The sequence below is a fragment of the Dasypus novemcinctus genome, chromosome 17, assembly GCF_030445035.2.
Source record: "Dasypus novemcinctus isolate mDasNov1 chromosome 17, mDasNov1.1.hap2, whole genome shotgun sequence".
Taxonomy (NCBI): Eukaryota; Metazoa; Chordata; class Mammalia; order Cingulata; family Dasypodidae; genus Dasypus; species Dasypus novemcinctus.
In genome coordinates, this window is record NC_080689.1 from 53,708,345 (window position 1) to 53,721,934 (window position 13,590).

A 13,590-nucleotide genomic window follows, 5' to 3' on the forward strand; every position below is an offset into this window, starting at 1 on the left:
CCCAGAGATTTTTATTCATTAGGTCTGGGGTAGGGTTTGACAATGTGTACATCTGACAAGTTCCCAAGTGATACTGAAGCTGCTGACTGGGGACTACTTTTTGAGAACCACTGGTTTAATTGATGGTTCACTTTAGAAAATGAAGCCAAGACCAGTAATTGTTTGCCAGATGTATTGTCTGCTTGCATAAGGGCACAGTAGAAAGCCTATATAATGTATATGGTTTTGAGTTAGACTAGTTCTTAGATTAAAGCATTTCATGTGAAACGTTGTTAAGAATTGACCTATAAATTGCTTTAGTCAGCATAGTCTCTATTTTATGAAGAGGAAAAGTTCTCCTGAAAACTTTTTAGAAATTTACAAATTCTCACATTGCTAACACAGCATCTTTCTTTGATTTTTCTCTCAGTTGAAGGAGAGATTTTCTGGAGTATAACCTTTAATTGATAAATATTTGAAGGCTTATCAAATTATTATTTTAAAGTGCATAGAAGCTCGACTTCTTTCCTGGTCACAAGCCTGGATTATTATACATTTCATCTTTGGTAGGGTGTTGATGCAAAATACTGATTCTTTTTTCTTCACTTATATACCCCTCCTCAATGTCTTTTCTTATTCAGCTGTGTTAGGTTTGTAACGCACCCCGCGTGATGTATAAGATGTTTTTCCCTCCGAGACTCTGCCAGTCCTAGGAACTAAGTGCCAAGGCTCCCATGGGTAGAGGTCAGATTCAAACACTAAGTTCACACTGAAGGGTGTAGATGCACATTATGTGGCGTGTTTTAGAATCAGTTCTCATTTCTCCAACACTACCTTACATGAAATGTGTATAAATGCAGCCCTTGCCTGTAATTTCAGTGTCTAAAAACATCATAAAAGTATTGACTTCTTAGTCCCTGGATATAATATTGTCCTTCCCTCCATTCCAAATTGTACTTACACTTTTATGTAACATTAATAACTAGATACTTTAAAAACAAATCTGATTTAAAACGTAAGGCCTTGCTTTAAAAAGTTTTGGTTCCGAAGGAAATTATTGCAAAGCATTTCTCATCATAGTGCTACAAGATTTTCTGTAAGCAAAATTTAGAGTAGTCACTGTTTGTCTATAGTACTTTCCAAATGACCTGGGTCATGTTTTTGTGTTTGTTTGTTTATTTTCCTGCTTTCTGCTAGATTAACTTTCTTGTAATGCCAATAGGTTGATTCCCTGCCCACCCCCATTAATGGGTAATATACCTTTTTTCAGGGTATGTTAGAGCCCACCAAGGAACCACTGAAACCACTATCTGCAGCAGAAAAAATAGCTTCTATAGGTCAGACAACCACTATGACACCAGAGATGAACACATGTACATCTGATCAGTTCCAGGTAAAAATATCCATATGTGTATAGCTATGTTTATGAATGTATATATACATACATTCACATGCACTGGTTTTTCCCTTAATATGTGAATTTTGGTCTTTTAAATATTTTTAAAACTTGATTTGAGTACGTGATTTTTGCTTATTTATAAAAATTCCTTGTAATACAGTGAACAAATTATCTTTAATTTTCAAAAGCAGAAAGGCACAATTAGAGAACTAGATGATTACGGATAAATTCTTTAAACCTCTCCAGGCCTTTGACTTTACCTATAGAATGAAGACTTTAAAGCAGGTTATTTCTAAAGTCCTTTACGTCTTGAGCATTGAGTGATTGTAATAACACACAAATCAATAAGTGCTGAATTTTCAAAAAACTGGGAGATACTGCATTTCAACCAACTCTTCAAGTCTGCTATTGTGTTTTTCCTGATAGCTTGAGAAATTTTTTAAAGTAATGAAATTATGTATGTTTATTGCCTGAAAAATCAATGTTTAAGAGTTTGAGTAAAACTGTTCTTTCAATTGAAAAAGATGTGTCCTTAACAAAACATTCTGTGGATTGCAGAGTGGGGAGAAAGTTGACTTATTCTTATGCTTTACCTCCTTGGCACATTTAAGCACAAGTTTTGTTTCAGTCTAATATGTTTAATATTAAAGTCTTCCCTCTCACTTATTATCTGGGAAAAATTTGCTCATTTTCATTTGTTTACTCTTCCCATCCCAAATTAGAAACTGACTCAGTGCAGGTTAAACATTACTTTTCAGAACGTTAGTATTTTTAAGAGAACATTATCATTTCTAAAACGTGTTCTTGACATGCTTGTCGTTTCTTAAACTTAAATATCATTTTCAGTTATATCTAATTCCCCTCCCCCCAAAAAATGTATGTTTTAGTGTATTAGTCTCCTACAGCTGCTATAACAGATTACCCACAAACTGGGTGGCTTAGAACAACAGACATTTATTCTCAAAGTTCTGGATCTAGAGTCTAAAATCAAGTTTTTTGCAGGGCCATGTTCCCTTTGGGAGCTCTAGGGGAAAATCTTTCCTTGCTCTTTCTAGCTTCTGGTGGCCCCAGGCATTCCTTGGCTTGTGGCAGCATAACTCCAGTCTCTGCCTCCATCCTGACATGGTTTTCTTCTCACTGTGTCCATCTGTCTCTGTGTTCAAACTGTATTGGATTAGGGAGGGCCCACCCTAACCTAGTATGGCCTCATCTTCACTTGATTACATCAGCAAAGACAATTTCCAAATCAGGTCACATTCATAGGTACCAAGAGTTAGGACTTAAACATATCTTTTGAGCGTAAGTGCAGTTTAACCCACAACAAACATCTGTTCCCAAAATGTGTGCCTTTGAATAGTAATCTCTAAGATATTCCACAAAAGAAAGGTTCCAAAGTAAAATAAATTTGGGAAATACTTCATATCATAACCTCACCACCACGCTTGGAGATTCACAGCACACATTAAGGACTCTAAAGAGTCCTGTAGTAAATAACCTTACCTAATTTCACCCTCCTTGAGATGGCTCCCTTGTCTCTTGCTCATTATTTGCACTAGTTATTTGCTCATTGTTTTTTTTGTTTTTGTTTTTGTTTTTTGGGTTTTTTATTTTGCTCATTATCTCCTCTTTGTTTTTTTTTTTTGTTGTTGTTGTTTGTTGTCTGCTCACTGTCTCTTTTTTCTTTAGGAGGCACCAGGAACTGAATCTGGGACCTCCTGTGTGGGAGGCAGGTGCTCCACTGCTCGAACCACATCTGCTCCCAACCATACTTAATTTTAATTTTAATTTATCATTTCTCAAATTTACTTACCCATTGAACTCTTTTGCTTGGGTGAGGGAAGTTAACATTTGTAGAACTAGTGTTTGAAGAATATACCCTAGAATATAATGGTGTAAAGTATAAGTCTTACCCTTTCAGGTATGTCTTCCATGAAACGTCCACTATTACTGCTGTAGACCACTGTAGTTTATACTTGGGCATAGCTTAAGCATTACTTTGAAGCCAGCTTATTTCTGGCACTGAATTAGTGGGCATGGGAGCCTCGTGAGTAAAATGCTTGGTCTTATTTGATGGTTTGGCAGCAGACAAGGTGGCTTGGGCAACTGTCTTAATGTATAGCATCTGTCTGTCCTTAGCTGTCTTCCTTTCATTGTCCTAATGTTGCCCTCTGGCTATCAGCAGCACTCCCAGTCTGCTCTATTTTGCAGACTCCAAAATTATTTCTCCTGTACCACATCCCCTTTTCTACCGTAATCGACATTGTTATTCCTATAGTGGTAAGTATTAGGAAAATAATACGAGTAACTCCTTGGAACATGTATAGAAAATGGAACTTGTTCTTATTTGACGCCACTTGTTGCCAGTTTTGCTTGCCTCTTACCCTCTTCCTTCTCTCTCCAACCACTTCCAGGTGTCACAATATCATAAACTAACTGTCCCCTGTCATTTGTATGCCTAGCTGATTTGCACCATCTTACTATGTATTTAATTCCAGTCAAACCTTATAGCTAATCAACATTCTGATATTTAATTATAGACTTTACTAAAAGCAGAATAGTTTAGGTAACCTAATGAAACACATGTTAAATTGAACAGAAGACTTTTGGAGAGTAGTTCCAGCTTCACAGTGTATGTTCAGTAGCTTATTGTTTATTACACACATTTCTCTTTTTTAAAAAACACATATACAAATATTAACAACTTTACCCTCTGTTTTGTGGTATTGAGATCCTCAGCTTTAGTTTTTAGATTTTGGGGGGAAACCAATGAAAATAATATTTACCCATGGATGGTGTTCAAACTTACTTTTAAATAGACTGTGACCTGTGTAGGTCTTCATTCTAACATGTGTGCACTCAAACTGAAGGTTTCAGTATGCATATTAGAATTTTGTGCTGAGAGGCCCCCACTTCCATGGCTGAATTATATACTTTTTGCTTGACTCTAGACCTCTGATTCAAGTTAAAATATTTAACAAACATCTGAAATGCATTGTACAGATTATCTTTATATAAAGTGGTATTTCTTACCACTGTTCTTTAGCATGTCACTTGTATATTATTTTTATTTTACTTCTTGGCCATGCTGTAATACTGCCACATCTTCCTGCTTGTCATATTTTTCAGATGAATCACCCATAGCCTTTAGTGCTAGAAACTTAGCAAAATGTATGTCAAGAAAGACCTGTTCAATACCTAATTGTTTCCCCCAAAAAAACACATACCCAATCTTCCTTTTGTGTTTTTGTTTTGGGCATCTATTAAATAGTGACCTTCAGCACAGTTTTATAATTCCTATTATGTTTGCATGCTTTTTTATCTATTTATTCCTATCCCTATTTTGGTACCCAAAATGTTTTTTTCTTTTAAATTGATTTGAATTCACTAATCTTATAACCATTGCATCTCTTGTTTAGGAATTTAATAACTTATGACTGTCAGTGCTGGTTTTTCTGTGATACTTTTACCCAAAAAGATCATTTAAGAGCAAAAGCAATAATGATACCTTTGGGATTTTTTAAATCCTTATCCACTGAATTTCAGTGTTACATACTCATGGTGACATCACCAATTCCCCTCTTAGTAAGATCAATACGATAGCCACACTTTATTCAGTATTTAGTAGAGACAACTCTGGCTAGCAGTTATCCAACTAGTACCACTAACAGATGTCCTCTTTTAAGCCACTGGATGTGGCTATCTCAGTTGTCAATCAGAATAGCTAGAAGGAAAAAAAATGATCATCTAGTACCATGCTCCCTTTTTACAATAAGGAAACCTATTTGGAAAGGCTAAGTGATTTACTCAACAATTTACATCATTGGGACAGTTAGGACTAGAACTCCAGTCTCCTGTCTCCATTCTTCATTTTTGTGCTTTTTTAAAATTATGACCTTGTTTTCTATATGCTTTTGTCACCGAAGTAATCATTTATACCACAATTCTTCAAGTTGTTCTGGAATGTCTCATTCTAGGTTTTTTGAGTTTCTTTCCTTGTGATTGTCCTTAGTTAGCCTATTATTGGTTAGGTAACCTGTTTTTCATCTTCCTCATTTTCACTGAATATCAATTTGAGTTTTAGCACCTCATTATTTATAATATCAGCTATGTCTTCAAAATGCCATACACTGGATAAAAATCTGAAATTCCAGCAATTTATTGAAAGATGCCTAAGCATCCAGCTACTTGACCTCATTTAGATCAAAATGTTAATGAAAGAGCTTTGCTCCATTTATCCAGAAATATTATTACATAAACCCAGGCTTTGTCTATCCACTCAATAGTGAATATGACCATAAAGTGCCACTCATCTAGAAGCAGAGTAATATCATTTGAATCTTTTGGAATGCTTACAGATTTTTTGATTTTTTGCTTTTGAGATAAAGAAGAACTTATCTAAATGTTTATCAATCTTGTAGGTAGGTTATAAACTAGTATACACCAGTATTCTTTTTTTTTTTAACTTTTTATTTTGAAATAATGTCAAATTCACAACAAAGTTGCAAAGATAGTACAGAGAGATTCCACGTACCCTTTACCCAATTTCCCCCATGTTTACATTTTACATAATTATAGTAATCTATCAAAACCAGGAATAGAGTGTTGTATAGTTCTTTGTCATTTTACACATATGTAAATAGAATAACATGTATAAACACTGCAATTAAGATACAGAACTATTCCATCACCACAAAGATCTCCCTTTATATTCACACCCACCATCCCTAACCCCTGGCAACCACTATTGTTAGCATTTTATTTGGTTTATACCTCCCCTCAATTTCCAGGTCTGGTTTGATTTCTTTGGAACTAAGTGTAATTTTTCTATCATTGGTATTCCAGTTAACAGTCCAACTGTATCATAATATCATGGGACTAGACATCTTTTATGTACCGTTTGCTCACTTTATGTGTTTTCACAGTTAAAAAATTTAAAAACCTAGAATATTAGAATCAGTTCCAAGTATCCTTCTTAGTGCAGTATTTTAAAAATTAGATTCTGAGATCTGATTATAAGCAACATCTAAATTAGAGAAGGTAATTAAAATAAATACTTGTAGTCAATACTTGAAAAAATATAGTTCCCATTTACTGGCACATAATTTTATCTGCTAAAATATTTTAAGTAGCTAGTAATTTAAAATAAAGTAGCATTTTCTCATGTGCCTTATGTTGGACAGGATTCACATGTACTTTTTTAAATTACCCTTTAGTGAAAAAAGCAGTGACATTTTTAAATAAGTCAGCATTCTTATTGCAATCAAGCCAATAGTTTGAATCATGATTTGAGAAAAGATGGGAATTTTGATGTAGAATCAGTCCATAAATTTCTATTTGAAAATATAAGGATCATTCCAAGTCTCAGATAAAACTTGTTTAATTTCAGTAAGCTGTACTGTTTATTATCAATTTTGCAAAATCAGTTTGTGTTAATATATGCAGGTGACCTTCTGGAATTGTAAATTACCCCAATTTTATCTTTTGATATTTTGTTGCCTAATTATCTTGCTATTATAGTTTTTGTTTTTTAAGATTCTTTATGTTGCTACAAACCTGTACTGATTAATTTTGATTTTTTGGTTTTCAACTCTAGGAGTCTCTACCACCCGTCCAGTTTGACTGGAGTAGCAGTGGCCTTACTAACCCTTTAGATGGTACGTCTCTCCGTAGAGCCTCTAGCACCAGAGCTAGAGTTAAGAAAGCTACAAAATTCAGACAAACTTCTCTCTGCTGATTTCCATTTTTGTTTGAACATAACTTCTTATTCTTATCTTTGGAAATTCAGGCTTTCTTTCTGAATAGTAATTTGCTTAAGAAACCAGCTATTACTTATTATTAACAGTTTTGATGTCTATATATAGTTAGTAGGTGCTAGGTAGAATTTTAGTTTCTTTATCTGAAGTTAAAAACAAGCTTCTTTATTTTTCACAGATATCCAGGTAGATTAAATGATATTTTGGCTACAACCAATTTGCTTGAAATTTGTTTCTTTAGTTTTAATTTATGGTATTTTCTTGGATTCGAAGTCTTGTGGCTAGAGGCTGCTTCAAAGCACAAAGCACAGTTATTTAACTAAAAACAATGTGCTAACAGATCCGTATTTATTGACTTAAAGTAGTTTTCAAATTTAATAACATTTTATAGAGCACCTATATACAAATGGAAAATGAATGATTTTCACAATCCTTTTCTAAAACTTCTCTCTCCAAATGCTAGTGGGCAGTTCCAGAAATAATTGGTTTCACTTTTGGCTTTTAAAATACTTTATTCCTTTATGTGGGGTCTTTGAAAATAGCACACAATGTTAATTTTCCATTGTGTTGACACCACAAGTTTTAAGTGGACTCTGAGATACAATTACTCTTACTCCTTGTACTTCATAAGTTGTTTGAACCATTGTCCATAACTCCTGTGATTCTCTCAGGTTTGCCTTATATTGGGTAACTTAGGATGTCTGGAAAGCATCCGATTGAATAACATAGTGCTGAAGGAAAGCCTGGATGCACCTTTTGCTGTTGTCTGGTGTCTTATTCAGTCAAATCATCGTGCTTACTATTAACAAACAACTTCTTTAAAAATGTATACTATTTCTGATTACTGTTTCAGAGTTAAAGGGGAACAGTACAGCTTGAGGTTACACATCAGGGTAGGGCAGTTATGGCATTCCTTATCATGATACTTTATTTTAAACTAAGTTAATGTATTGATGTGTGTCTTGAAACTGACAACTTTGTCTCTTTAAAAAATCATGATTTAGAAACCAACATTACTAACATGAAAGATTGATTTGGGCATGTACAGTGCTTTTATGATGGATTGAGATTGAGGTATTGTTTCCCTTTAACGGGTACACTTTTCCCCTTCGTCTTTCTGGTATGGCTTCCAGTTTTGATTGAAAGAACTGAACTCCTTCCAACTAAAACCTTTCTAAGTGTTAAATGATTTACATTGTACATGAAAAAAATGGACATTGAAATCAATTGTTACTTTAGAAATGTCCTTAGTAATGAAAAACTAATACTGTACACATTGTTTTAATGTTGATTTTTAAAATGTGTAATGACTACTAATTATAACCTGCATGTTCAAGTGTGTGTCTTACCCCTTTTTACACATAACCCCTCCTCCCTTGGCTTACCTTCTGTGTGGCTGCCTACCAACACGGTCACTGAATTTCAAGCTAGTGGAGGTTCCACTCTTCTGAACCTTGATTTCTTTGGGCCCGTGGATGACAGTAGCTCTAGCAGCAGCACCACCATCCCAGGTCAGCAGAGTGTTAAAACCACAATTCTAGTTTTTTTTTGCTAAAAGCATGACCACATCACTTGACTTTCCTATAAACAAGGAAACAACTAGATTGTATTCTCTGTAATGTGTTTCTATTACTTTTCTTTACCTATCTATTGTTATTTTCTGGTATCTGGCTATAACAACTGACTTATGTGGAAATGTATTTTAAAGAAAGTATTCTCAGTGTAATATTCAGAGCTGAAAGTACATTCTAGGAATAAAACAGCATTAATGTCCTTACACTGTTAAAGGATTTTTTTTCCCTCCAAGTGGAAAATGTGATATTTTATATGCTTATTTTTAAAAGCATATTCTATTAAGCCATTTGAAAAAATACAAGTTTAGAGAGTAAGGAATATTTTAATACACAAAGATACTTTACATTGTAGTGCCTGTGATGATAAAATCTTTACAGATTGTAGCATTCAATTAGTTAAATGTTTTATTGATGCTAAATGTATAATTAGATTCTAAAATGTTGGAGTCTAGCACTTAGTTATATAGCTCCATATAGAACTTTAATCCTGTTTTTATGCAGCTCTTAAATAGAAAGTATACTGTTGGTTTTCCATGGAGAAAAAAATGTTACATAAGTTAATAGTAGAAGATAATTGCTAAGAGATTCTAAAAGCTAGAAGTTAAAACTTATTGGAGTGCCTGTTAAGTTAATGTTCAGCCCTGCAAAAGTTCAATTAATTGACCGAAGGACTAATGTACTTTGTCATTTTCTAACTGAATAAAAGATTAAAATTATAATGGCATTTTTATGTTTACATTTTATTTAATATTTTAATGAGTCCCTGTCATCCCAACTTTTTATCTGATAATCATGCCCCCGGGTCACCAGACAGCTGTTGGGGTGCTATATAGATGCTGTTGCCTAGTATGCATAGAGAGGATCTCTCTATACCTGATTCCTGAGAATTTGCTGGTTTTGTTCTGTTCCACTAGATAACCCTGCCACCCACTTCGAACAGTTTAAGAACCATGATGGGAAATGGGGGAGACCAAGAGAGTCAGGTGAGGGTGAGCCTGGAACTCATGGTGCCCTTATCTAAGATCTGACTATGGAAATCTGATCTTGCTACTGGGGAGTCCCAAGGCCAGTTGATAGAATGATTGGATTTCTCAAATATAAATCCCTGGTTATCATTTTCATTGTTCTCAGGATTTTACAAACATGAAAAACCAGTCTCTCTGGTTTTGACTTCAAAATGATTGTATATTTAAATGACTTCTAAACCCATTTGGTCTATGGATGAACTAATTAGTTGTCTGACATTTTTTAATAGTGGGGGGTGGGAGACCCAAAACTTGGATATCACTGCCCTTATTATTGTAGTATTCCCAGGAATGAATTACCAAGCTCCCATTAAATTTGCTCTGAACTTTGTTTTGTCATGAACTGTAGTATAATTTAAATGAGTTCACTATTTTTCTCTTGGACTCCTAAACACCTGGTTTAAATTTAACCTTTGATTACATTTCAAACTCAGTTAAAAACCATCCATAGGAGCAGAAATAACCTGACCACATAAAGAAGTACAGAAATGACCTGATAACCAGGCTCAGTATACACAGCTGCAAGAAGAACAAGCAGTTGCAGAAACTTAGAAATGTAATGGAAGTGAAATTAGCATGATCAAATGCAATCCTCATTACTTCGAAATCTTTTAAATATTTTCTTTCTGTATTTTCGTTAATATGTTGTAGCTGCTATATAAATTTGGTTACTGTAAATTTGCTCTGGCTTCTTTTTATTGCTCTTGGGTTTTGTTAAAACTTACCATCAAGTTACAGGTATCAACACCTTCCTTAGTATTCCATTTCACCACGTGCTTGCACTTTTTCTGACTTGTTTCTGGGAAAGTCATTTTATCTTAGCTTGCGGTTATTTACTTATTTTGTATGTGATACTTAGGAGGTTGGCATAGAACTTGGTTGGCTTTAGTTATGTAACTTAACTATGCCTCATTAAGGTTCTGTTAAAGAGAAAAAAAAACTCTTCATTAAAAAAATTAAGTAGTTATCTTATTTTTAGAAATATAGCCACAGTAAGGTTTTTTTGGTGGTCTTAGTGTTTTGGTCTGGGGGAAGAGTTGGTCTTTTTGTTTTTGACATATTATTTTGGGGAGATCAAAAGTGGCCAGTATTTTACAAACCCTAGGAAGTTTTTACTAGCACTTTCCTGACAGTCAGAATGCAGTTGTTATGTATTCTGCATTATACAGTAGACATTAACAAATTTTGTGGCTGCTTGGAATCTGACCTTTCAAAGTGGAGGAAGGGCAGTTCCTTGGGTTCATTTGGTCCCTTTACAGGCATCCACAATTTTTTTACATTTTAATTGTAACCCAGATACTTACTCTAGAACTAAAAAGAAAAAAGGCCTTTTGAAATATACATTTGAAACTGTACCTTAATGAAATATTAAGAACTGGGGGGAGTCAACATACATTTTCTATAGCCTTCCTCCCTTGTTGGACATGGTAACTGTGGAAGCCGCTTTTGTTTGCTTGATTTCTGTAAACATCTGAGATCCATGTTTACATCTGCTAATCATCTGTGATTAGATGGTTAATAGTACACAGTTACTGATTTTTTTCCCTTAACCTTGAAATATCCTAAAAGGAAGAAGCTTGTTAGTGTAAACATATATGCATTTACATATGATTTTTTATCAGCTTATTTTGCAGGGCTTTTCTAGAATTTCCTAAGTAAAAGTTGATGAATCATAAGAGATTCTTCCTTACAAGTGTGCTGGAAGTGCCAAACCCTGAAACTACTGAATTTTTTATTTTACCTAATTTGTTGGTAGCAAGGACAATGTAGGATTAAAAACTTTTTTTGATCTGATTATCTTTATTATCCAAAGTTTAACTTGAGTTTAAAACATTTAATTGTTCTTTCCAGTGTTTTTGTAGTACTCATTGTCATTTACTATATTTCTATATTACATGGGGAAAGTGAAAATTTATATGTATATCTTCACTGATGATGTCAGATGGTGAGAGAACTTTTATAGGTTTTTTTAAAAAATAGGTTTTTATAGTAAATCTAATCCTTTAACTCATTTTCATTTTGAATATCTGAAATACTGCCTACCAGATTCAGTTATGGGACTATTACAAATATAATTAATCTTGGAGAGAAAATTTTTCATTTTCCAAAAGTAATGTTTTCGTTCTTTTTTTGAAAATATTTTAACCTCCCCATCTCTTACCTGAAGAAAGAACAATGGAATTATAGTTTATTTGTAGTAATAATTTGTTGCTTTGACTACTATTTCATGTTGTCAGTTGGTCAGACTATATTTAACCAAATCATTTTCCATGTTTGCAACTTTATGTTAGACTCCAAGTGTTTCTGGTTTAGAAGAAAATGGTAGAGAAGAAAAAAATCTTCGGGGGGTGGGAGCAAAGGAAGATCCAAAAAATTGAGGTTCATTTTTAAAATTAAACGTTATTTAAAAATTGTATAATAAATTATGTACATTCTATTTAAAACATTGATAGCTTTCTAATTGTAAAATTTAGGGAGGTTTTCTATATCAGATAGAAATTTTGGAAGTATTCAGGTGGTATCTGCTACATAAATGTTAGATTAATTAAGGATATATTTATACCAAAGTAGAATTTTAAAAGATTTTCCTGCTTTATAAAAAACAGATGTGTAGTTTATAATTTTAAAAATAAGTACATTCTTAAAGAGTTCTAAAGATGTGTTATGCTTATTAAAGACTCAGATGTTTACAGAATATTGCCTTTTGCATCTTGGCTTGTGGCTAATTGAGTAACCCACTGCAGCTTGCCATCACTGACTATGATTTTATACTATAAGGTGTGGATCCAGAGTTATATGAGTTAACAACTTCTAAGCTGGAAATCTCCACCTCAAGCCTCAAAGTGACTGATGCATTTGCCAGACTCATGTCCACAGTGGAGAAGACAAGCACATCGACCAGGTAAACTAGCTAGTGTTAAAAATACCCTCATTTTGAATTCTGTGTGAAACAAATCAGTCCAAATGGAAAAGCACAAAAGGTGGGAGTTTTTTCAATATATTGTATTAAAATTCACTTACTATCTATAGAAACCAATCGATACATAATTCTATAAATAGTATCAAATTGTTTAATTATGAACTTTATTAGAGCAGAGCTATTTCATAAGAAACTGGAAAGGGCTGGCGATGTGGTTTTCTTCTTTCTTTTTCCTTCCCCCCTACCCCACTTTTTAGAGAAAAATTCTGATTAAGTATTGAAATCACAAAGCCATTGTAGAACTTTCCCCTCCCTTTTCTCCCCACACCCCCATAGCTACTGAATTAATCATCTTTGGAAATCTAGTTTCATACTAGAAGTTACTGAGACTAATCTTTTCATTCTTGGACTAAGGTAGTCTAGGAAATGGCCACTATTTTACTTTCAGACTTTAAGGGTAAAGATGGGTTTATTAGATTTGGGGCTTGAGACCTTGTTTTACGGAGCCTTGTGGGAGCCCCTTCAAGTAGTTAGCATCTCCCTGTGTAAGAACTGGGTACAAGCAATGTCACTTGGTCCTTGTGTTTAAGATTCAGGAAACCCTTTTCACATAATTAAGCACTGAAATAATCCATTGCTTTGCTATGTTAGCCATAAGAATAAACCAGTTCCTAACAGGAAGGCAGTCATTATGAACCAGGAAATCACTACTGCAAGAGCAAATCCTGACTGATTGGTGTACCAACTCTGCCGTCCCAAATCCATGATGCATCAGCAATTTTAAGCATAACTATTTACCTGTTAGTTGCCCGCTTTGGGAATATTATTATAGATCTTTCTTCTGATCAAATTTTTCTTTTAAGCCAATTCTGTAGAAAAAACACCCATTTTAAAACTTTGGCTTGAATTTATCACATTACCTTTTATACTTAATTTTGTT

At 34.0% G+C, this 13,590-nt stretch overlaps 1 protein-coding gene across 4 annotated transcripts in view; it reads left to right on the forward strand.

Moving 5' to 3' along the window:
- The window catches only part of AFTPH (aftiphilin), a 64,293-nt gene that overhangs the window by 43,192 nt on the left and 7,511 nt on the right, over nucleotides 1-13,590 (forward strand). Inside the window, exons 6-10 of one of the 4 annotated variants that reach the window (XM_058278676.2) lie at nucleotides 1,250-1,372; nucleotides 6,972-7,032; nucleotides 8,559-8,642; nucleotides 9,620-9,688; nucleotides 12,509-12,632. In XM_058278676.2, the coding sequence (XP_058134659.1) occupies nucleotides 1,250-1,372; nucleotides 6,972-7,032; nucleotides 8,559-8,642; nucleotides 9,620-9,688; nucleotides 12,509-12,632 (461 nt within the window). The remainder of the gene's footprint in view (nucleotides 1-1,249; nucleotides 1,373-6,971; nucleotides 7,033-8,558; nucleotides 8,643-9,619; nucleotides 9,689-12,508; nucleotides 12,633-13,590) is intronic. The other 3 variants (XM_058278677.2, XM_058278678.2, XM_058278679.2) reach the window with 3 other exon arrangements.